Source organism: Asterias amurensis, chromosome 12, assembly GCF_032118995.1.
Source record: "Asterias amurensis chromosome 12, ASM3211899v1".
Taxonomy (NCBI): domain Eukaryota; kingdom Metazoa; phylum Echinodermata; class Asteroidea; order Forcipulatida; family Asteriidae; genus Asterias; species Asterias amurensis.
In genome coordinates, this window is record NC_092659.1 from 14678100 (window position 1) to 14700862 (window position 22763).

General features: G+C 39.2%; 1 protein-coding gene across 2 annotated transcripts in view; it reads left to right on the top strand.

The window, feature by feature from the left end:
* Nucleotides 1–22406, top strand: part of LOC139945082 (ATP-binding cassette sub-family C member 9-like) — a 35872-nt gene extending 13466 nt beyond the window's left edge. Inside the window, exons 14-33 of one of the 2 annotated variants that reach the window (XM_071942337.1) lie at nucleotides 421–526; nucleotides 1564–1662; nucleotides 2911–3076; nucleotides 3811–3948; nucleotides 4403–4628; nucleotides 5579–5781; nucleotides 6528–6688; nucleotides 7896–7965; nucleotides 9003–9160; nucleotides 9673–9765; nucleotides 11486–11588; nucleotides 12315–12428; nucleotides 13748–13859; nucleotides 14856–14983; nucleotides 16264–16342; nucleotides 16518–16626; nucleotides 17643–17746; nucleotides 18545–18678; nucleotides 19160–19222; nucleotides 20364–22406. In XM_071942337.1, coding sequence (XP_071798438.1) covers nucleotides 421–526; nucleotides 1564–1662; nucleotides 2911–3076; nucleotides 3811–3948; nucleotides 4403–4628; nucleotides 5579–5781; nucleotides 6528–6688; nucleotides 7896–7965; nucleotides 9003–9160; nucleotides 9673–9765; nucleotides 11486–11588; nucleotides 12315–12428; nucleotides 13748–13859; nucleotides 14856–14983; nucleotides 16264–16342; nucleotides 16518–16626; nucleotides 17643–17746; nucleotides 18545–18678; nucleotides 19160–19222; nucleotides 20364–20501 — 2504 coding nt within the window. In that variant the 3' untranslated portion in view covers nucleotides 20502–22406. The remainder of the gene's footprint in view (nucleotides 1–420; nucleotides 527–1563; nucleotides 1663–2910; nucleotides 3077–3810; nucleotides 3949–4402; nucleotides 4629–5578; nucleotides 5782–6527; nucleotides 6689–7895; nucleotides 7966–9002; nucleotides 9161–9672; nucleotides 9766–11485; nucleotides 11589–12314; nucleotides 12429–13747; nucleotides 13860–14855; nucleotides 14984–16263; nucleotides 16343–16517; nucleotides 16627–17642; nucleotides 17747–18544; nucleotides 18679–19159; nucleotides 19223–20363) is intronic. The other variant, XM_071942338.1, reaches the window with a different exon arrangement.
* The last annotated feature ends 357 nt before the right edge of the window (nucleotides 22407–22763 follow it).

Sequence of the window (22763 nt, forward strand, 5' to 3'; positions counted from 1 at the left end):
CCAGGGGGGGACTATAAAGAAATAAAATGACTTTTAAAATGACCAAAGTTTTTAGTAATATTAATGAAAGAAAAAACACTCTTGTCACGCGAAGTTGTGTGTTTTCAGATGATTGATTTCGAGACCTCAAAATGTAATTCTGAGGTCTCTAAATCAAATTTGTGAAAAATTACATCTTTCTCGAAAAACAAGGTCACTTCATAGGGAGCTGTTTCTCACAATGTGTTATACTATCAACCTCACCCCATTACTTGTTATCAAGTGAGGTTTTATGCCAATAATTATTTTGAGTTATTACCAATAGTGTCCACTGCCTTTTAAGTAAACAATACTAAAGAGTAGTATTGAATTGTTTGAGCCATGCCCTCAAGAATTTGATTGTTCTGAGTGCTTTTGTTTTGCCCTTTTTGTAAATTAAAGGAAAATTGACAATGATTGTTGGCACTGTTGGAAGCGGAAAGTCTTCCCTTCTGTCGGCTATCTTGGAAGAAATGACGCTGCAAAAAGGAACCATACAAATCAATGGGTAAGGTGTATTAGGGTGTCGTGGTCGAGTGGAAACACTTAAACTCAAGCACTGGTGCTGCTGTTTAGCAGAGTGTTGGTTCGAATCCCGGTTGTGACACTTGTGTCCCTGAGCAAGACACTTAACTGTAATTGTTCTCTCAACCCAGGGGTAAATGGGTACCTGTGAGGACAAAGTTGGTTCTTGTGATTAATTCAGCTTAGTAGCGCATATAATTGTCGCGCAGGCTGTGTACTCCCCAGGGAGTTGAGATGGTTGAAGGAATGATTTAAGGCCCGGTGACCAGGGGTAATAATGTCATGAGCGCTTTGAGAAGCCCTCGGGTATGAAAAGCGCTATATAAAAATTATTATTATTGTTGTTTGGCTCACCATTTTTTGACACATTGTATTAACTCTTTCATGCACCATCTATTTTGGTGATCGCAGTTGATCACATATGGATTGTTTTCAAATGGTGACCCCAAATAATGCCTTCTTCCCTAGATTATTTATGGGGAGGTTGACCCAGTACTTTCATATTGTCAACATTCGAAGATGAATTATAATGGGAAGACGGGGTCTTACTTTGGGATGTGTCATCCCCAAGATAAATCGTCATGCTTTAACGTAGCAAAAGCTATTGCAAAGCAACAGATCCATTACTCACGAACCAAAAAGTATCACTTATTTTAATGTCAATAACCAACAAGGGGAACTGACCCAGTAGTTTTTAAATATTAAGTTTCCCTTGTGGTTTAATATTTTGATATCTGAAATAAAAATTTGAATCCTTTTATGGTGACCCCTGGCTATCCCTCAATAATTGTATCGTAAGCTTTGGTGTGATCCCCGGCTACATGACAGTAACAGTTGTATGGCTTCTGACTAGCACCTCGGAACAAGGAAGACTGCCAACATAGTGCTAGATAGCTCAGTTGGTAGAGCACCGGCACGCTAATCAAGAGGTCATTGGTTCAAATCCCACTCTCGTAATTTTGTCTTTGTTCATCAACCCCGAACATTAAACTTGTATTAATGTTATTCTTATATCTTCAGGAGCAGAAAATCCATTGCATATGCAAGTCAGAAAGCTTGGTTGCTTAACGCATCCCTGAAGGAAAATATCTTATTTGGCCAACCCTTGAATCAGCGTCGGTGAGTCCAACGATTATCGTTTAAAGGCAGTGGACACGTGAGGTCTGGAAATCAATTAGCATCTGAAAGCACATAACTTCGTGTGACAAGGGTGTTCTTTTTTCGTTCATAGTTATCTCGAAACTTTGACGACCGATTGAGCTCAAATTTTCACAGGTTTGTTATTTTATGCATATGTATGAGAAACACCAAGTGAAAAGACTGGTCTTAGACAATTACCAATAGTATCCACTGTCTTTAAAAGTCCTTTCAAGGAGATCATTCACGCGCGCTTGTCAGCTGCCTACATAAAACAATCACAACACTCTCTCCTGAATGGGGGGCGTTGCATGGACATTGGGATGTTGGTTGTTTGTATTTGGTATTTTGATTATGTTAGTATCTTATAACAGCCCTTGATGGCAAAGACAAGTGTTGAAGGGAAACAGTTTCTCAAAGTGTCCAATAAACCTATGCCAAAATGTGTAATAGGAAACTAAAACATATTACTATACAATGTACCTTCTGCCTGGGTAGTCAGGACAGTTCTTTTCAGAACTGAGAAGTCTCTCGAATATCGGATCAATCTACTCTGCGGTAGTAGAATTAAAGAAAGACTCTATAAGAACAGACTCTACCTGGCAAGTAGATATACACATGGTGTTGCCGCAAACCAAATATTTATTGATACCTCACCATGCAATGCCTCAAATCATAGCTATAAAATATTTACCGAATCTGTGTTTGACTGGCAGGGTATTGTCATCCATTAATCTGTATTACTTAGTGGATTAAGTTATTCAATATGGAAAAGCTTCATTAAACATTTTCCAAGTTTCCCCACACAAAATTACAAACTATATATCCTTTTTAGCATACGTGGGTGTGTCTACAATGACTTTCATTGAATTACTTGGGTCGTTTAATTTAATTGATGAGCAGTTTAATATGCCTTTTGGAACGTCAGTAACCCTTTTGGTTTGTATATGTTCCAATAAAGTCAACTTTCGGGGGAAAAAATAATAATATTAACACCAGCTCTTCTATAGCGCATTTCTAAAATAATTATCAATGCGCTTTACATTCAAAAACAATAGCAATTACAATACACTAGAACTAATAAGTTTTTAGGTTGCGTTTACATGGAGATGACAGGTGTGAGTTGTCATACGAACAGGATGTTTTTATTCTAGCCGCTTTCTTTTCTGGAGCTTTCCCGTACTGATTGGCTGAATTATAAATCGTCGCGGATTGATTGGTTGATTCTAGGTACAATCGTGTCATCTCATCATGCGCTCTTCAAGCTGATATCGATATCCTTCCAGCCGGAGACCAGACTGAGATCGGAGAAAAAGGAATTAATATCAGCGGTGGACAGAAGCAACGAATCAGTGTGGCTAGGGCCATGTACTCGGATAGAGATATCATACTGTTGGTGAGTAATAAACTTGACCAAGCACTCTGATAGATCAAGGCCTGGTGCGCCACGATTCTGTAACAACTGCAGTGCATGTAGCGAGATCAGTAAGCAAAGTTGTGAATACGGTCGTTCTTTCAAACTCTTACGCCTGCTTCCATCAGAAGTAGCTTATTATAGATTTGTCCCGAGGTCACTGTACGAAGTGTAACGTTAGGCTTTGGTTGGCCTAACTGATCAACTCTCGCTGTGATGTCAATAATAATAATAGTAATAATAATCATAAAGATTATCTTATCCTCAAGTACGCACTAATCCTCCAATTAGATTGGCAGAATGGAGTGGCGATAAAAACCTATATTGCACGGCTAATATCACTACCATGCGTATTGTGTGTTCTATGTCACGGGCCAAGTTTGCTTGAAGATAAATACGTTATCACACGCTGGTCATGGAAATGCGGAAAACTCGACCTTCGGCCTCCTTGGGTATGGAACACTGACGCGCTATATTTTTCCTTATTCCACTCGCACTTGTGTGATAAATTATAATATTAATAAAGCGCCAAAATCCACCAAAATGAGGTGCTCAAGGTGCTCATATCGTTTTGCAAATACTTCACATTTGCTCCTCAAATCAACTGACTTTGTACTCTGGTAGAGATATGATGTTAAGGGGAAAGCATAAGGCTAGACCCAAAGAGGTATCCTAAATTTTAAAATGGGACCCTGGACTGTAATGTTCCTTCACAGGATGACCCAATGTCAGCTCTTGACGTCCACGTCGGAAAACACCTGTTTGATAACGGCATTATGAACAAGTTGCGCAAGAAGAAGAAGACCATCGTTTTGGTGACACATCAACTTCAGTATTTGTCACAAGCAGACAAGGTGGGTTTTATGCACAGGATCTCCTTATCAAAACCATACACTATAATAAGGAGTGCCAATTTCTGCAGAGTCAAAAAACAAAACAAAAGTGTGTTAAATAGATAAAACAAGAAAGGTAGTAGATCGAAGCACATACATACAATGTACATACTGCATAAGCTTTCAAACAACGACTTGGAACCATTCACCTGTTACTTTCTTGCTATGTAACATGTAGGCCTCAGCTTGTCCCCATCATTGCATCTGATGAAGTAGTTGTTTTTATGTAATAAGTTAGTTTTTAAGTGCTACTACTACCTTCCTAGAGTCACATAAGCAGTTCTGAACAAGTTTTTGCTTTGGAACAAAATAATCGAGAACACTTTGCACTTTTATATATGTTTACAAAGAAGTTTTTTGCTGAAATTCTTTAAGAAAATTACTGTTTTTATGTTTTTTGGTCACAATTTTACAGATTTTATTAATGAGAGATGGTGCAATAGCCCACGAGGGAACACTGCAAGACATAGCGGCAGCTGAGCCTGATTTATACAGCGGTTATGAGACGGCGGTCAGGAGGATGACAGAGTCCGAAGGGGAGACGGACGTGGAGTCAAGGACACATGAACTGATTAGGATCAAGAGGCAGATATCTCGACAACGATCGGCCATTGGAGAGGAACAGACAGCAGAAACATGTGGTAAGATCTAGTGATGCTTTTACATATTCTCATAAAGGTTTCATAAAGTTATTGTTTGAGTTCTTCGTGAGTACACAAGTTTTAAGAGTAATGGTAAGTTAATTGCTGCCATAAGGGACAACTTGCCAGCCCCACTGCATACGGCTTCGTGGTACTTAAAGTTAGTTATTTCTAAACAGTGTGTGCTAAAATATTATTCCTGAGACAGTTTCTCCATTTTGATTGGATGAGAGGACATCACATGGCGGTGTTTAAATCGATAATATAACTACAGCCAGAAGTGTGTAAACACAGCTAGCCTACATGTATGTGTGGCCACTTAATCAGCATAGGAGTATACAACTTGGATTTCTGACATTCTAATGTCGTTCATCACTTACCAAGCACGCTGAATTTATCCCCGTTTGAAAGTTTAAGGGTTCTGAAGCTTGGTGAAATTTAGGGTTGTGGATTAGGACTATATTTGAGACAATTTTTAAATAAATTTTTGTTAAAATTCCTTCTTGACCAAAACAATAAAACTATTCATAGTAAAAGAGCCTGAAACGTTGGGTGAATGCACTGAAGTAAATGTCATAAATCATTTAGTCTGGTTCCCAACATATTCGCGCAACAAGATGTGTGTTTCATTTAGTAAATTAGCCCATTAACATGGATAGAAAAAAGTGCATAAATCGCTAACGAGAGGCAAAGCTAGTATGGCAGCAGAATTTCGTTCTCAAATTAACAGTTTGTTTAAACATTATGAAGGTTAAGGTATTTATGATTGGGAATCTAAGCGTGTTGAATCCGTGTTAAACTTGTAGTTTAAACCCGGCGAGGCCTGGTTCTTGATACACCTAGAGAGTACTGTTCGAAACGTAGAGATCACATAAGAGATTAACACATGGTTGTAACCGCATGTTTACTACTTATTTTAAATAATTTCTTCCTATTCGTACATTTGCCAGTAGATGAGCGAGGGAGTCTTATATCGAGGGAGGAAATAGAACGAGGGTCGGTGTCTCTAAAAGTGTATTTCTTCTACGCCAAAGCAATCGGCCTCCCAATGGCCCTGGCCATCCTACTGCTCTACCCATTACAGGCTGGTATCATCGCTGGGAGCAACTACTGGCTCTCAGAGTGGTCGAATGCTGGACTTACGGAAGGAAATGTAAGACATTTGCATCTTTCAGGTCCTTTTGTTCAAAATATCCTGCTACCTTTTGATTGCTGTTTTACATGTTTATATGTGAATTTTAAACTACAATTCTCTGTAAAGATTTGCTAATTAAGCAGGTGACCATGGTGTCTTTCCTTTTAACAAATTTCGCAGGTGAAATATCATTAATCCAATTTTAGTATGAATTGTAATTGCTACCCAAAGTGTGATGTCACAGTAAAAAATCACTCTAACCATTTACATTTATCTAAAATTAAATCTGATTTTTGGGGTTGAACAAAGAATTGACTAGAGTTTGATTCAAACCAACGACCTCCGGATTAACGTGCCGGCGCTCTACCAACTGAGCTATCTAGCCCTATAATGGCGGTGTCCTTATTTTGTCAATATATTTGTTCGGGGGTGCCAGTCAGAAGCCATACAACCATTAAGTGCCATGTAGACATGGATCACACTCAAATTATGATACAACCTGGGAAGCGGTAGCCAGGGGATCACCTTAAGGGGATGCGACTTTTTGTTTCAGATATCAATATAAACCACAAGGGAAACTGACTGGGTAAAGTTAAATCTATCTGAAATTTAGCCCTGTTCAGTTTGAAAGAGTACTTACAATTTAGGCTGTCTTGCATGCTTATACTTTTACCAGCGTGAGCAAGCATGAACAAGCATGCACAATTTATGAGATACTAATGATCGATGAGGATTAATGATTTGGTCCAAAATTGTATTTTCAGGCAACAGACTCGGTTTACTACATTAAGGTCTACGCATATATCTCAGTGGCAGGAATGTTTAACTCCTTCATCACAACGCTATCCACAGTTATTGGTCTTGTCATTGCTGCTAGGAAACTGTTCTATCTCATGCTCAGGAACATTATACACATGCCCATGAGGTGAGCTTTAATCTGATACATGGGTTTCCGGCAATGTCACACAATAATTTGTAGAAGCAACTCCGCAGCAATTAACTGCATTGCATGCAAAAGGAACACTTTGGTTGCACAAACTTTGCGCCATGTCACACAAAGCAATTTACTGGCAATCGGATCCAGGCAATCTCCATGAAGAAAAGGCACTCACATTTTCCTGGGGGATTGTAAACATTGTCTTAAAAATTACTCATACGCTACCAAATTGGTCCTGCCTCGAAGTTGCCTGCACAAGTTACCTCGTGTGACAAGGCCCAAGACATTGTTTGAAAAATTACTCATGTGCTACCAAAGTTCTCCTGCAGCATGCACTGCAGTTGGTTGCCCCCAAGTGCCCCACGTGTAATAAAGTATTTTTATATCGGTGACTTTTCATTCCAAAGAAAACAAAGTGAACATTAAAATGTGAAATTGTGTACTTCTTGTTGTGTGAATAAGCCCTTTAGAAAGCAGTGTTCATCAATAAATGAACACGGCTTAATAAATAAGTTTGCCTAGACTGAGCAATAGGTCTAGCCCATTTTCATACGTAATTGGGGTCATTCTGAAAGCTTTGTCTAGATAAAATAAACATAGTACTAAAGTTAAGAACTTGAATCACATTATTTTAGTGCATCATACTGGTGTTTGTAAGCGGTTAAAGACAGTGGACACTATTGGTAATTGTCAAAGACCAGTCTTCTCACTTGCTGTATCTCATCATATGAATGAAATAACAAACCTGTGAAATTTGAGCTCAATCGGTTATCGAAGTTGCGATATAACAATGAAAGAAAAACACACCCTTGTCACACAAAGTTGTGTGCTTTCTGATGCTTGATTTCGAGATCTCAAATTCTAAATCTGAGGTCTCATAATTCATGGAAAATTACTTCTTTCTCAAAAAGTACGTTACTTCAGAGGGAGCCGTTTCTCACAATGTTTTATACTGTCAACCTCTCCCCATTCCTAGTTACCAAGTAAGGTTGTATGCTAATAATTATTTTGAGTAATTACCAATAGTGTCCACTGCCTTTTAAACAAACATATAAAGCACAACCACGTTGGCCATAAGCGAGTGTGAAGTAGTCTACGTTTACCACTATTAACTCCATATTAGGAATGGTTAAAAAATCGAAATCAAACTATAGATATACACCACTAAATAATGGATTACTTTTCCTTTCCTAAGGTTCTTTGATACAACACCTTTGGGTCGCATCATCAATAGATTCTCAGCTGACACACAAATTATTGACATGGTAAGTATCAACAAATAATACAAACAAATTTTGGATAAAATGGATATTTGAATTGATAGTCAAATGTTTAATTTTTTTCATATAAAAATTGCATTCTTATAACTTGGTAACCAAAACATTAAAACCTTTTATGTGTAGAACTTTTTTGTTTGTTTTCTTAAAGTCTATGACTGATAAGCTATTGAAGTTTGCATCATTGACAGAACAGAGTAAAAACATTTAAACATTTGAATTTCCCTTGAATAAAACTAGTGTGCTTTTCCCAAACTATTGATCTTTTACTAACTCTTTGTTTTGGGGTGACATGTTTTCATTTGGCTTAAGTTTTGCAGCAGACTAACTGGGAAATTTTGTAGTTGTTTTCCTTTTAATTTGAGATTGCACAGATTTCTGTGAACAATTTATTTATCTCTGATCTCTATTATACTGTCTGGATATTGGGTTGCACATGTTTGTTTTGGTCAGTGAACGCCATTTTGAATCTCACATGATCTCACACTATTATTAATGCATGTAATATATAGGCCTGCATGATTTTTTGCAAATTTTCTAAAGAAGTAAACAATAATCAAACCAAGGTTGTTGCCATAAACAAGCTTAAGCAACATAGACAAACTTGCTGATGAATCAAAATCCCTTCCTTAATTCACAAAGTACATTACAATTTTTGTATACGCATTTTGTGTTCAAAATGGCTGCCCCCTTTGTGTGATGACTTCATGGTAAAGATTGGGTACACCACACGCTCGATATGCTATCACTGGTATTATTGACCCACTTCACATGACGTCATCCTCAGAATAATCTTGGATACACCATATTGGTGGGCAATGTCACTGTGCGTTATTAATTGAGGGGCGCATTTTAGGCGATGCGGCGCTTACACGTTAACCTATGTGCTCACCAAAATGGTTAGCGTGGCACAGTCGCTGCGTGTGATGCGCGTGCAAGGGGTCAATACCATACCTGGTAAATCTGCTGCCACCTAGCATATTAAATGTCTCCTGTAATGGAAAATCCCCTCTGGTTGCTTTCAGAAACTGGTACTATCGTTCGATACCATATTGTTCTTTTTGATGGCCATCGTAGCAGCTTTAGTTATCAATACCATCATCAATCCACTCTTCCTGGCCATTATTCTACCTCTTCTTGTCTTCTACTACGTGATCCAGAAAATATTCATCACAGCCTCAAGGTAACGTAAACAAGGGTAGCGACAAGTTCTTACTCGGCCGTTTAAAACCGGCAGGGTCTTGGCCGAGCAATAAAGCCATGAGCCTGCAAGGTTTTAAACAGCAGTTTAAGAACTAGTCACTACTCTTTGATTCAATGCCTTTGTGGTTAAAAGGGGTAATAAAGTCAGAAACTCTGTAAAACTTATACGTTTTCCGATGTCCTTGAGCTTTGTTTGTGTGTTGCGTTTTTATGACTGACTTATGACCAGCTCCAGCTGGTCATTATCAACCATTTAAATACACCCACGTGACGTGCTCTCCACCAATAGGAATAGCAAAACTGTCTGAGGTATTTATGAATTAATAATTAAAATGTGGCGTGATATAAACACACCAGATGGTCAGGGCTCAGTTTCATAAAGCTGTTTAGCAAACAATACTGCTTGGAGAAAGCCAAAGATTAGATGGGTATCAGTTGCAATGAGGAGAGGTGCTAAGAAACAGCCTAATTTATTTTTCTTTCCTTGATCAGGGAGCTTCAGAGGTTAGATAGCATCTCCAAATCTCCAATATTTTCCTTCTTCTCTGAGACCCTTGGTGGATTGTCGACAATCAGAGCTTATCGGTGAGTCCCAGGGAGCTTCTTATCTTTCTTTTTGTTATTAGGGTAAAGACACAGGAAGGACTCCGGCCCTCTAATTAAAAATGACGAGCATTCACCAGCTTACACCAAGCAGAATTCTTTTGATAATGTCTAAAATTAATGTATATCTCCTAGCCTGTACTGATTTTAACTGCCAAAGCCTTACTGAGCCGTCCTGTGGCATCTTGTGTCATCTCGTTCCATCTGAAGCCTTACTGAACCATCCTGTGCCATCTCGCACCGTCCTGTGGCATCCCACTCCGTCCTGTGGCATCTGGTGCCATCGTGTGCCAGCTCGTGCCATTACATGCAGTCCTGTGCCATTTAGCCGTCCTTTGTGCTGTCCTGTGCCATCTTGCGCCATCTTGTGCCATCTCGCACCGTCCTGTGCCATCTTGCGCCATCCTGTGCCACATTGTGCCATCGTGTGCCGTCCTGTGCCAGCTTGTGCCGTCCTGTGCCATCTTGTGCTGTCCTGTGCCATCTTGTGCTGTCCTGTGCCATCTTGTACCATCCTTTGCCATATTGTACCATCCTATGCCATCTCCTACCATCCTGTGCCATCTTAGCCATCAAGAGCCACTATGCTGCAATTCATGCCGTCCTGTGTCTTCTCATGCCGTCCTGTGACATCTCATGCCGTCCTGTGACATCTTGTGCCGTCCTGTGACACCTTGTGCTGTCCTGTGACATCTCGTGGCATCCTGTGACATCTCGTGGCGTCCTGTGCCATCTTGTGCTGTCCTGTGCCATCTTGTGCTGTCCTGTGCCATCTTGTACCATCCTATGCCATCTCCTAACATCCTGTGCCAGCTTTAGCCATCCTGTGCCAGCGTTAGCCATCAAGTTCTATTTTAGCCAGCCCAAGCTGTACTGTGCTATTTTAGCCATCAATAGCCCTTATGTTCCAATTCGTGCCGTCCTGTGCCTTCTCGTGCTGTCCTGTGACATCTCTTGCCATCCTGTGATATCTCGTGCCGTCCTGTGACATCTCGTGCCGTCCTGTGACATCTCGTGCCGTCCTGTGACATCTCGTGCCGTCCTGTGCCATCTTGTGCTGTCCTGTGACATCTTGTTCTGTCCTATGCCATCTTGTTCTGTCCTATGCCATCTCCTAGCATCCAATGCCAGCTTTAGCCATCAAGTTCTATTTTAGCCAGCCCAAGCTGTCCTGTGATATTTTAGCTATCAATAGCCACTATATTCCAATTCGTGCCGTCCTGTGACATCTCTTGCCGTCCTGTGATATCTTGTGCTGTCCTGTGAAATCTCGTACTGTCCTGTGCTATCTTGTGCTGTCTTGTGACATCTCATGCCATCCCAAGCCGTCCTGTGCTGTACTGTGCCATCCTGTGTAATATCTCGTACCATTCTGTGCCAGCTTTAGGCGTCATGTTCTATATTAGCCATCAATAGCCACCATGTTTCATTTGTGCCATCCTGTGCCATCCTGTGCCATCATCTGAAGCTGTATTATATACCACCCAACACATGCCCTCCTGTGCCATCCTGTGTCATCTTGTGCTTTTCCTGTGTCATTTTTTGTCATCATCTGCGGACCCGTGAGGTCCTGTGCCATTACGTGTCATCAAGTACCACCATGTCAAGTACCACGGGGACATTTTGTGTCATCTAGATAAAAAGAAAAGAAAAAACATCTTCACTCCCAAAATTTCAATATTCAAATTCTTATTATTTGTAGCAAACAACAGTCTTTCTTTGATGATATTGTTAAGCGAGTGTCTGCCAATAACACACCCTACTTATATCTTCAGACAAGTTTGAGATGGCTTGCCGTTAGACTGGTGAGTTTTTCCCATAGAATTTTCAACCTCCTGAAAATTAACATATCAAACCAAGTATTAATCAAATATGACAAGATTGCCATTGACATTTGGGGTATATAGATAGCTCAGTTGGTAGAGCGCCAGCACGTTAATCAGGAGGTCACAGATTCGAAGGATGGAGCAATAATGGTTGATGTGTAGCTTGATGACGCAAGTGTCAAGATTGAGACTCAAACCCGTGCTCTTCTGATCGAAAACATGCACTACAGCTGAAGTCCTGTAAGCTTCACTGCTTGGCCACATCACGCCTTGCCGTCAATGAGTTAAATTCAGCGTCTTTCTCAGTATCTCATCATTTTGTCCTTTTATCAGCGATACACAAATATGAGTGGACATGGAATGTTCCAGTTGGAAGTCTTTCACTAGACGGTTGGCACTGCTCGTAAAAATGTTTTAAGAAAAGCCTTCAGTTTGAAAAAACATTAAGTTTCCCCTATCATAAACCAGTTTGTATAATACTCAGCGCCTTGAGTACCTTGTTTGGTAGATACGTGCGCTATATAAAACTTTGATTTTATTATGATTATATCATGAATTTTTAAGTTGGAAGTTACTTTTTTAACAGTCTTTGGATAACACACAACTTATAACTCAAGAAGTAGTAATCTATGCTGATGTACAGTCCCTTTTTATCAGTTAAAGACGGATGTTTTACTTTTGTCCGTTTTGTTCTGTGATTGACAGGATTTCGTCGGTGCTTTGGTGGTTCTCATCTCTGGACTGACTACGGTGCTGGGATCCATCTACGGCTCTGTTGACTCTAGCTTGGTGGGACTGGGGATAAGTTATGCTCTTATGGTCAGTGACAGCATGTTATTATATATTGTAACGTTTACGGTAACACTGTAATGATCACCTCTAAATGAGTTGGGGTGGTTTTGAGGTGTGAGATGAGTTGGGGTGGTTCTGAGGTGTGAGGTAAGTTGGGGTGGTTCTGAGGTGTGAGGTGAGTCGGGGTGGTTCTGAGGTGTGAGGTGAGCTGGGGTGGTTCTGAGGTGTGAGGTGAGTCGGGGTGGTTCTGAGGTGTGAGGTGAGTAGGGGTGGTTCTGAGGTGTGAGGTGAGTCGGGGTGGTTCTGAGGTGTGAGGTGAGTCGGGGTGGTTCTGAGGTGTGAGGTGAGTTGGGGTGGTTCTGAGGTGTGAGGTGAGTCGGGGTGGTTCTGAGGTGTGAGGTGAGTCGGGGTGGTTCTGAGGTGTGAGGTGAGTCGGGGTGGTTCTGAGGTGTGAGGTGAGTCGGGGTGGTTCTGAGGTGTGAGGTGAGTCGGGGTGGTTCTGAGGTGTGAGGTGAGTCGGGGTGGTTCTGAGGTGTGAGGTGAGTCGAGGTGGTTCTGAGGTGTGAGGTGAGTCGGGGTGGTTCTGAGGTGTGAGGTGAGTCGGGGTGGTTCTGAGGTGTGAGGTGAGTCGGGGTGGTTCTGAGGTGTGAGGTGAGTTGGGGTGGTTCTGAGGTGTGAGGTGAGTTGGGGTGGTTCTGTATACATGTAAGTTGAGACCAGTGTTTTTTTTTCAGAACCACCCCAACTCTAGAGATTATCATTACATGGTGTTACCACAAACCTTACTATATCGTATTTCCACCATGCAAAGTTTGAAAAAATAATTAGCTTTATTATTATACACCTTTATCTAGGTGTGGTGATCTTGATTTTACTTCATTCCAACTCATTGTAACCAAACTGAGGCTGGACGAAATAATAGTCTGGTGTCATGCGCAATGTTAGCTTTCATTACTATTATTGGAAACAGGGAACATGACCAAGATGGTGACAGCATGATAAAGGTCAATAGGGGTAAGGGAGGGATTAGACTGGTCCCATGTCTTTATTCGCAATGATAAGATACTAAAGAAAAAAACACCCTTGTTGCACCATGGATTGCTTTCAGATGCCTAAGAAAGGATTCAGGCCTGAAATCTTTCTCAGATTCGAATATTAAAGTGAGAAATTACCTCTTTCTCAAAAACGAAGTTACTTTAGAGAGTGTCGTTTCTCACAATGTTTTATACTATCAACAGCTCTCCATTGCTTGTTATACCAGGTAAGTTTTTATGCTTACTTATAATTGAGTAATTACCAATCTTGTCCAGTGCCTTTAAACAATTTTACGTTCAATATGTCGACAGGTGTCTGTGTACCTTCAGCAGCTAGTCAGGTACATGGCAGAAGCTGAGATGCAGATGAATGCAGTAGAGCGAGTCAAACATTATACAGCTCTCACTCCAGAATCATATGAAGGTAAAAACAAGCACGATATTATTCCTACTTTAGTCTGACTGCCGATTTGTTTTTCCCCTTAGAATAAATTTGAAAAGTAAAGATTAAATTGCCTGAAACGTCTGTTCAGCCTACACCATGTGTATATGTAGGTAAGTTGTACTCCATAAAACTGACTGGCAGCATATTGCTCCACAGCACCTTGTAAACCTTTGCATGGTGCTATGTAAAAGGAGAATGATCTCATAACTCAAACTTAGTCCCACATACCTTGCAGGTAAATACTGTATGTTAAAGCGCGGATATGCACACTATTATAAGAAGCCACTACATGTATTATAAAATGTTCATACCTTTCTTTATAACCAAATATCATGCATGTATATACCATGTTCAAGACATGATCAATGATGTTCAAGACATGATCAATGATGTACACCATTTAACCATCAACTCCCTCCTGCTCCCCACAAGACCAATGGCTTTACCAGCAGACATATAATCCATCGTCTATGGTGGTTGCAAAGGGACATCCCTAAACTCCAATCTTGAAACCATTTCCTGCATCCTTAAGTAGTGTGAAAGGGGGTAACCATGCTTAAGTCCAAGGAGTAGGTGGCAACGTGCCCTGGTGACAGTTGATTTTGGTTTGACAGCCCAAATCAGTTAAGTGTAGCCCTCACCTTGAAGTGGTCATTCGTGGCATTGTGGTGTAAGGTGACCTCTTATAAAAATAGTATTTGTTAAAATTGTTTTGTAAAAATACATGACTTTGCTTCAAGTCATATTTCGAAAAGCTAATAGAACAACTTAATAGCAATTATATGGTTGAGAGAAACCAATGATGGATACAATGATGGTAAAAACGAAATTTAAGTTACAATTTTGAACTTCTGCAAAATCAAACTTTCTCTGGAACGCCAGATCTCAGGAGTGAGTAAACAAAATTGTATGATTTACTTGTAGAATCAATTTAGATTGTTTCTGATAAAGTTATGTACTCCCTTGTTTAAATAGGGATTGAACCGCCATACGATTGGCCATCTAAAGGAGCGATCTCTATCCAGAACATCTCGGTCCGATATGCTGAGGAGCTTGATGCAGTTCTTAAGGATGTATCAGTAGAGATAGAGGCAGGGAAGAAGGTAAATGAAGATGTATGTTCGGTTGTTTGGTAGGGGTTGGACGGTTTAACAGAGGTTCAGTGCTTTGAGAGGTTTGACAGCGATTTAGAGGTCGAAAGATGGTCATAGATGTTGAGTGGTTTCAGTTCTGTCGACGCTGAGGTTCAGTGATTTGCTATGTTTTCCCCCTTTTTAAGGAGACCCCCCCCCCCCCATCACATTTTGAGTATAAATTTATGGTAAACCTCTATTGGGTTATTTACACTAGATCTTTCTTGAATTAGTTGAAGACATACATGTAGGTTCGGTTGTTTGGTGGTGGTTGGATGGTTTGAAGACAGTGGACACTATTGGTAATTGTCAAATACCAGTCTTCTCACTTGGTGTATCTCAACATAAATATAAAATAACAAACCTGTGAAAATTTGAGCTCAATCGGTCTTCTAAGTTGCGAGATAATAATGAAAGAAAAAACACACTTGTCACATGAAGTTGTGTGCTTTTAGATGGTTGATTTTGATTTTCGAGACCTCAAATTATAAACTTGAGGTCTCGAAATCAAATTCGTGGAAAAATACTTCTTTCTCGAAAACTATGTCCCTTCATAGGGAGCCATTTCTCACAATGTTTTTACCATCAACTTCTTCCCATTACTCATTACCAAGTAAAGTTTTATGCTAATAATTATTTTGAGTAATTACCAATATTGTCCACTGCCTTTAACAGAGGTTCAGTGTTTGTACAGAGGTTGACAGGTTTGACAGCGATTAAGAGGTCAAAAGATGGTCATAGATGTTCAGTGGTTCAGTTCTGTCGACGCTGAGGTTCAGTGATTTGCTTTGTTTTCTCCCTTTTTATTAAAGGAGACCTGCCCCCCGCCCTTCCATTACATTTTGATAATAACTTTATGGTAAACCTCTATTTGGTCATGTAAACTAGATCTTTTTTTAGTTAGTTCTACCTTCACACTGATCATGCCAAACTTACAAACAAAAATATTTGATATACCGCCATTTCATCAAGATCACAGCGGTTTGTGATAACACACAGCTAAAGAAACATGGCAACAAGTTACGAAATTGCTAATTAAAATCTTAAACAACCAAGAAATCCCTGTGGGAACAGATGTGATTTCAGATGCTTCTTGAAAATATGAAGTGAATCAGCAGAGCACAGAGATGGGGCGAGACTAGTCCAAAGTTTAGGGGCGGCAAAAGAGAAGGTTTTTTCAGAAGCTGATAGAAGAGATTTTGCCAGTACATGTATAATGACTACTTCTGTGTGTTGTTCCCTCTCTGTAGGTTGGTATCTGTGGTCGAACTGGAAGTGGCAAATCCTCCCTTACTGCTGCTCTCTTCCGCATCATAGACACATTCAAAGGTATGCATGATATACTTTTAAGAACAAAACAGCCCCTCTTGATAAACACGTCCAGTGTTTAAAAACTAACACACATTGTGTAAACTTCAGTATTCAGTAAAAATGTAAATGTGATACTTCGAATAAATTAGAACATTTAAAAAAAAGGAAGTCCATTTTTGCATTTGTTTCACAGGTTGTATAATAATTGATGGTGTAGATATAGCCAGCGTACCGTTAACCACTCTAAGGAGACGTCTTGCCATCATACCTCAAGATCCTGTTCTCTTTGACGGCACAATCAGGTAAGGTCATAGGTCAACTTCAGTTAGTCATGACCTTAGTCAGGTCAAGGGTCATATCCTGTTGAGTAAAATGTGCAGATACTGTTTGACCAAGATTTTAGTTAAAAATTACTTTAAATGTTCAAACCTTTTTTTTAAATGTATTTAGTGAGCACTGTAAATATAGGCCTTTTCTTTCAAAAACGTGTACTGTTTAAAACAAATTGGTCAGGCCAAGTCACACTGCAGCGATAACGCAAACGATGATCACGACACAAAGAGAATGCTTCCCATTGGTTGAATTGCTCCACGCAGGTTACACACACGCTGATTCAACCAATATAATGTGTCTCTTTGAGTCATTATCGCTGCAGTGTGACTCAGCCTTTAGAAACATTACTGTACCAAAAAGATGGCTAATCACTTTAAGGAATTGTATATATGGGGTATTTGGAACTCACTGTTTGTGCAAATCCTGTTATGGATATACATGTATACCATAACACTAACCTGTGAAAATTTCATTTGGAAAGGTGCTAGCATTTTTGATATTTTGCCAAAAATCTGGAGCTGTTTTGTCCATGTAGCAAGAATAATCTGCAATGGGAGACTTTGGGACGCTAGGTGGCAGCAGACTTACCAGGTAAAATTCCTTGTGCACACATGAACAAGAACAATGGATTTTACCTGGTAAGTCTGCTGCCACAAAGCGTTTCAAAAGTCTCCCATTGGAATACCACTCTGAGGCAGGTTTACTGTCAGTAATTCTTCCCAGATTCAACTTTTGGGGTGATGAAGTGGTGGTATCTTTTACTGCAGTACTTTGAAGTGAAAAGATTTTCAAAATGCATAAAACTATCCAGAGCTGCTGAACTTCTTCAAACAAAACAAAATAATACAGACCCTTTGAAACTGTTAATTTCGACTTAAGCAGGCAGTAGCCATACTGAACAATATTTCCCAAACAGTGCTAAGAATTTTATTGGTGAATTTTGATAATGAAGATTGTTCATTTTGTTGTCTGCATTGTTCCACAGAATGAATCTTGATCCAGAGTTTAAAAGATCCGAAGAGGAACTATGGCACGCACTTGAAATCTCACAACTCAAGAATCTTGTCATGCAAATGGATGGAGGTCTAGGTCTGTATTTATTCTATTGTTATATCAATTTGCGTCAAGGGGAGAGCCTGGGCTAAGGGTTCAGAGGTCGTGTTTTTCAAATCAGAATAACTGTTTTTGTGATTTGTTTGCCTACTTGTGGGATATAGAAGTGCATCTATGTCAAAGTGCACACTCATGAGACACTGAAGTGAGTCGGTCATCACACACAATAGCAACCCAGCATCAAAGGCCATTTTCCCTAACAGGGACCAAGGCTCAGCCTCTGGCTTAAGGCACTGTTCCGGTACAGATTGTGTCCATTTTCAAAATGACTGACGAAACCCAAAGTGGAGTGTTTTCAGACACACATTCTTGATTGTGATTGGTCAAAGCAATTGTAGGGTGGCTAATGAATAACTAAAACAGGGTGGATTATTCAACTTAAAGGCAGTGGACACTATTGGTAATTACTCAAAATAATTATAAGCATAAAACCGTAATTGGTAACAAGTAACGGGGAGCTGTCTCATTGTGAGAAATGTCTGAAGTAACGTAGTTTTCGAGAAAGAAGGAATTTTCCACAAATTTGATTTTTTGACCTCAAATTTTGAATTTGAGGTCTCAAAATCAAGTATCTGAAAGCACACAACTTTTAGTGACAAGGTTGTTTTTTTCTTTCATTATTATCTCGCAACTTCGACGACCGATTGAGCTCAAATTTTCATAGGTTTGTTATATTACGTATAAACATGTATTGAGATACACCAAGTGAGGTGTTAGACAACTACCATTAGTGTCCAATGTCTTTAACTGGTATTGATTATTCTTGATTGACAGATTCCCAAGTCTCAGAAGGAGGAGAGAACTTCAGTGTTGGTCAGCGCCAGTTATTCTGTCTGGCCCGGGCCTTCCTTCGTAATGCTCACATCCTTATCATGGATGAAGCCACAGCTTCCATTGACGTAGAAACTGTACGGTTTGTTCGTTTGTTCATTTGTTTCTTTGTTTGTTTTTGATCTTTTTATTTGACCACTGTTTGGAAAAGGAATTACACAGAGATAACAGGTGTGAGTTGTCATATGAAAAAGATGTTAAAGATGCTATGTCAGATTTTTTGCCGATTTGACCCAAAAATTTTGATTAAAAATTCAATAGGTATTTTGATGGGTTTTATGTTTTGGGCAAAAAATCTGACATAGCATCTTGAAGTTATTTGAGCCTCTTTGTTTAATTGAGCTTTCCTGTAGTGTCAAAATTACAAGGAAACTTTTATCCAATGTTTACTTCTCATTTTATACTATCTCACCCTATGATAACCGTAGGCTACTGCATCTCAGTTGAAGAGCCTAGAAAAAGATATTAGATACACAAATACTTCCATAGAGAAAACAATTTACAAAACTGTATGAATATTTTCTTTTACAAAGCTTATTTTAAATTTTTCCCTTAAAGGACCGAATACTGCAGGAGGTTGTGACTACTGCTTTTGTCAATAAAACCGTTCTCACCATTGCTGTAAGTTTAAACTAGTATTAGTTTTATGGGGTTGAACAAAGAATTGACTAGAGGGGGATTCAAGCCAACTACCTCTGGAGTAACGTGCCGACGCTCTACCAACTGAGCTATCTAGCCCTGTATTAGCTCTCCCTGTTTTGTCAATATCTTTGTTCGGGGGTGCCAGTCAGAAGCCATACAACCGTTAACTGCCGTGTTGCCAGGGATCACACCAAAATTACGATACATCCTGGGAAGCGGCAGCCAGGGGATCACCTTAAGGGGATGTGACTTTTTGTTTTAGATATCAATATAAACCACAATGGAAACTGACTGGGTAAATTTTTAAATGAATTTTGGGGTTAAACAAGGAATTTATTAGAGTAGGATTCGAACCAACGACCTCCAGATTAACGTGCTGGGCTCTACCAACTGAGCTATCTACTAGCCCTATAGCCCTATATTGGCAGTCTCGCTATATTGGCGGTCTCCTTTGTGGTTTATATTGATAACTAATTTTGTCGCAAAATTATACATTATCGGTGAGGGGAATTGAGGGCGAAACAGGTAGACCTTAAATTGATGCATCCACAGCTGACTTTTTGTAAACACCATTTCTGTAAGTTTACTTCACAGACATTAAAGACACTGGACCCTATTGGTAATTGTCAAAGACTAGTCTTCTCACTTGGTGTAACTCAACATATGCATAAAATAAGAAAGCTGTGAAAATTTGAGCTCGATTGGTTGTCGGAGTTGCGAGATAATATGAAAGAAAAAACACCCTTATTACACCAAGTTGTGTGCTTTTAGATGCTTGATTTCGAGACCTCAAATTCTAAACTTGAGGTCTCAAAATCAAAATCGCAGAAAATTACCTCTTCCTTGAAAACTATGTCACTTCAGAGGGAGCCGTTTCTCCCAATGTTTTCTACTATCAACCTCTCCCAATTACTCGTTACCAAGTGAGGTTTTATGCTGATAATTATTTTGAGTAATTACCAATAGTGTCCACTGCCTTTAAGTGAGTAAAGTTAGTCCTGATTAGACAGACAAGGAGTTTAATCCAATTAATAAACAAAATTATATTTAGAAATCAGCAACCATGTTACCATTTATATTGTTCGCACTTTTTTGTTTTTCTCTCGTTCATCCATTACAGCACCGTGTGGCAACAATCTTGAACTCTGACGTCATCTTGACCTTGAGTCAGGGAGAGGTCATTGAGAATGACACGCCCGAGAATCTCCTAGCCAATCCGGACAGTATGTTTGGATCTCTCGTTAACTCCAACCAATAAGAGACGGACATTTCGGATTGAGATTATCAGTCCATTTACTGCCACATTTGCTTCAAAAATTGAAGCTCACCCTACCCGAAAATAAACACCAAGTAAAACAGTTACAAACATACATGGAAGAACTGCAAAGGACAAACAAAACTTTTAAAAAACGCCTTCACCCAACCCCATCCTGTATAAATGAAAATATTATCGTGTGATTAATTTTTGTTTTGTCTGTTTTGGGTTTTTTCCGTTTTTTCCCGTTTTTTTGCTGTTTGTTGGAGTAGGGCAGGACAGAAAACAAAATTAATTGCAGCATTGTGTGTTTTTTTTTAAATGTTTTTTTCCCAGCTTTTTCCAAAAGCTCATTTATTTTGTGCCAATAAAAAAATGTGGTTTATTGTTTAATAATAAAAACTCAATTTATAGTATTACGGATTCACAATCTTCTTTCTCAGATTCACGTTATTTGTTCTTATGGATTCAAATTACTCGTTACTCCTTTTATCACAATCTGTCGTTAAGGATTCAAAATCCATTAAGACGCATTCACAATTTCAAATCCGTTAAAGCTGATCAGAAATTTGTTTTTTGTTGTTGGCATTTTTAAATAATTTCATAGTCTTTACGGATAAAATATTTTCAAGGGGGTAATGTATTAATAATACTCTTAATCAACCAATTGCGCATTATAATGCTAATAAGTTGTCAATTGGTTTATTGTCAAACTTTTTCCTTCAGCATTATTATTTGTTTTCTTTTGAGGTTGTATTTCTGTTTTTCCACAGTGTATTATGTGTTCAAATATTAGTTTAATTAACTAACTTCATTGTTGGATGATGTAAAAAAGATACTGCCTTGAAAAGTTAATGACATGCAGAAAACACTCTCCTCCCTGCATGGTATTTTGGGCATAGGGGCCTACTAATGATTTCTTTTATCAAAAAGCTAGCTTCTCTTTTATAATAAATTTAAACTATTGGATACAAAACAAGATTCCATGAATATAAGAGTCTTTATTTTCTGCATGTTACAGATCTGTGCAGAAAGCTTATTCCACATTTTGGGACCATATACAGAGAATCTTCTCTCTGCAAAAGTTGAAAAGCAAGTGCTTGGCACAACAAATAGTTAGCAAGAGGTAGACGAACGAAGATGTCTTTGTTGAGATCTCAATTTGAGCATGTCTGTGATAATAATATCCAGGGGTCGATTTCACAAAGAGTTGGGACTAGTCCTAAGATGGGACTAGTCCTAAGAGATATCAAAAACGTACACCTAGTCATAAGTTAGGACTAGTAACTCGTCCTAACTCGAGATAAGACTAGTCCTAACTCTTTGTGAAATCCACCCCAGGAGAGCTTATTTATTGTATAGTATGCTTTATAAATCAGGATCATAACTTTGAAGATGATTCTTTGGGAGATGTGAAGCCAATGTAGGTTGAATAGATGAGGACTGATGGAATCGTAGTTGTGTGTTTTGGAATCAACCTTGCATCAGACCTTTGAAGCACTCTTTCCAGGATCTTGTTGATGCTAGTCAAGAGACTGTTGCAGTAGTCCAGTCTTGGTGTTATTAGTGTGTGCACAGCCGGCCAACTTCGTGGTTGTTTCCCTGCATACAAAATAATTACCATACCCGGGATCAGGAGTACAAACCCAAACGGCAAACAAAAACAACCTAAACCAACAACACATAATATATCAGTAGTGTTAAAACCAGAAACTACAGTTTTGTTCTACATTACAAAAAACAGACACAACCAACATAGTCCTGCTATTGTTCTTCTATTTCCTATGACGTTCCATAAATGTAAATTTAACAGTGACTTTTTACACACGGTAACTATTGTTTTTGTACCTGCAAATTTTTTGTTACTGCGCTGTTGTTTTTTTTTTTGGAGGGGGCGGCGACTTTGTTTTTTTTTAACGCGGCAATTTTGAACTAGATATAAGAACAAGATTCCCCCCCCCCCACACACACACACCTGTATTGGGATATCTATAATTAAATTTCCCCCTCCTTTGTTGTTTCTTTTAACTCCCATTCATGGTTGTGTTGTCCTTTTCGTTGTAGTTTCCGTTGTAATGAATGTGTATTACACAAGAACACAAAACTCGGACAAGTAAAAAGGTCGCCACTTGAAAAAAAAAAAAAAAAAAAAAAAAAAAAACGCAGTCCGCCCCAAAAAAGTCGTGGAAAAAAAGGAAAGTCGGCGCCCCAAAAAAATATAGTGTAACAAAATGTTGGTGCTATCCCAACCAGTGACGCTGTAAA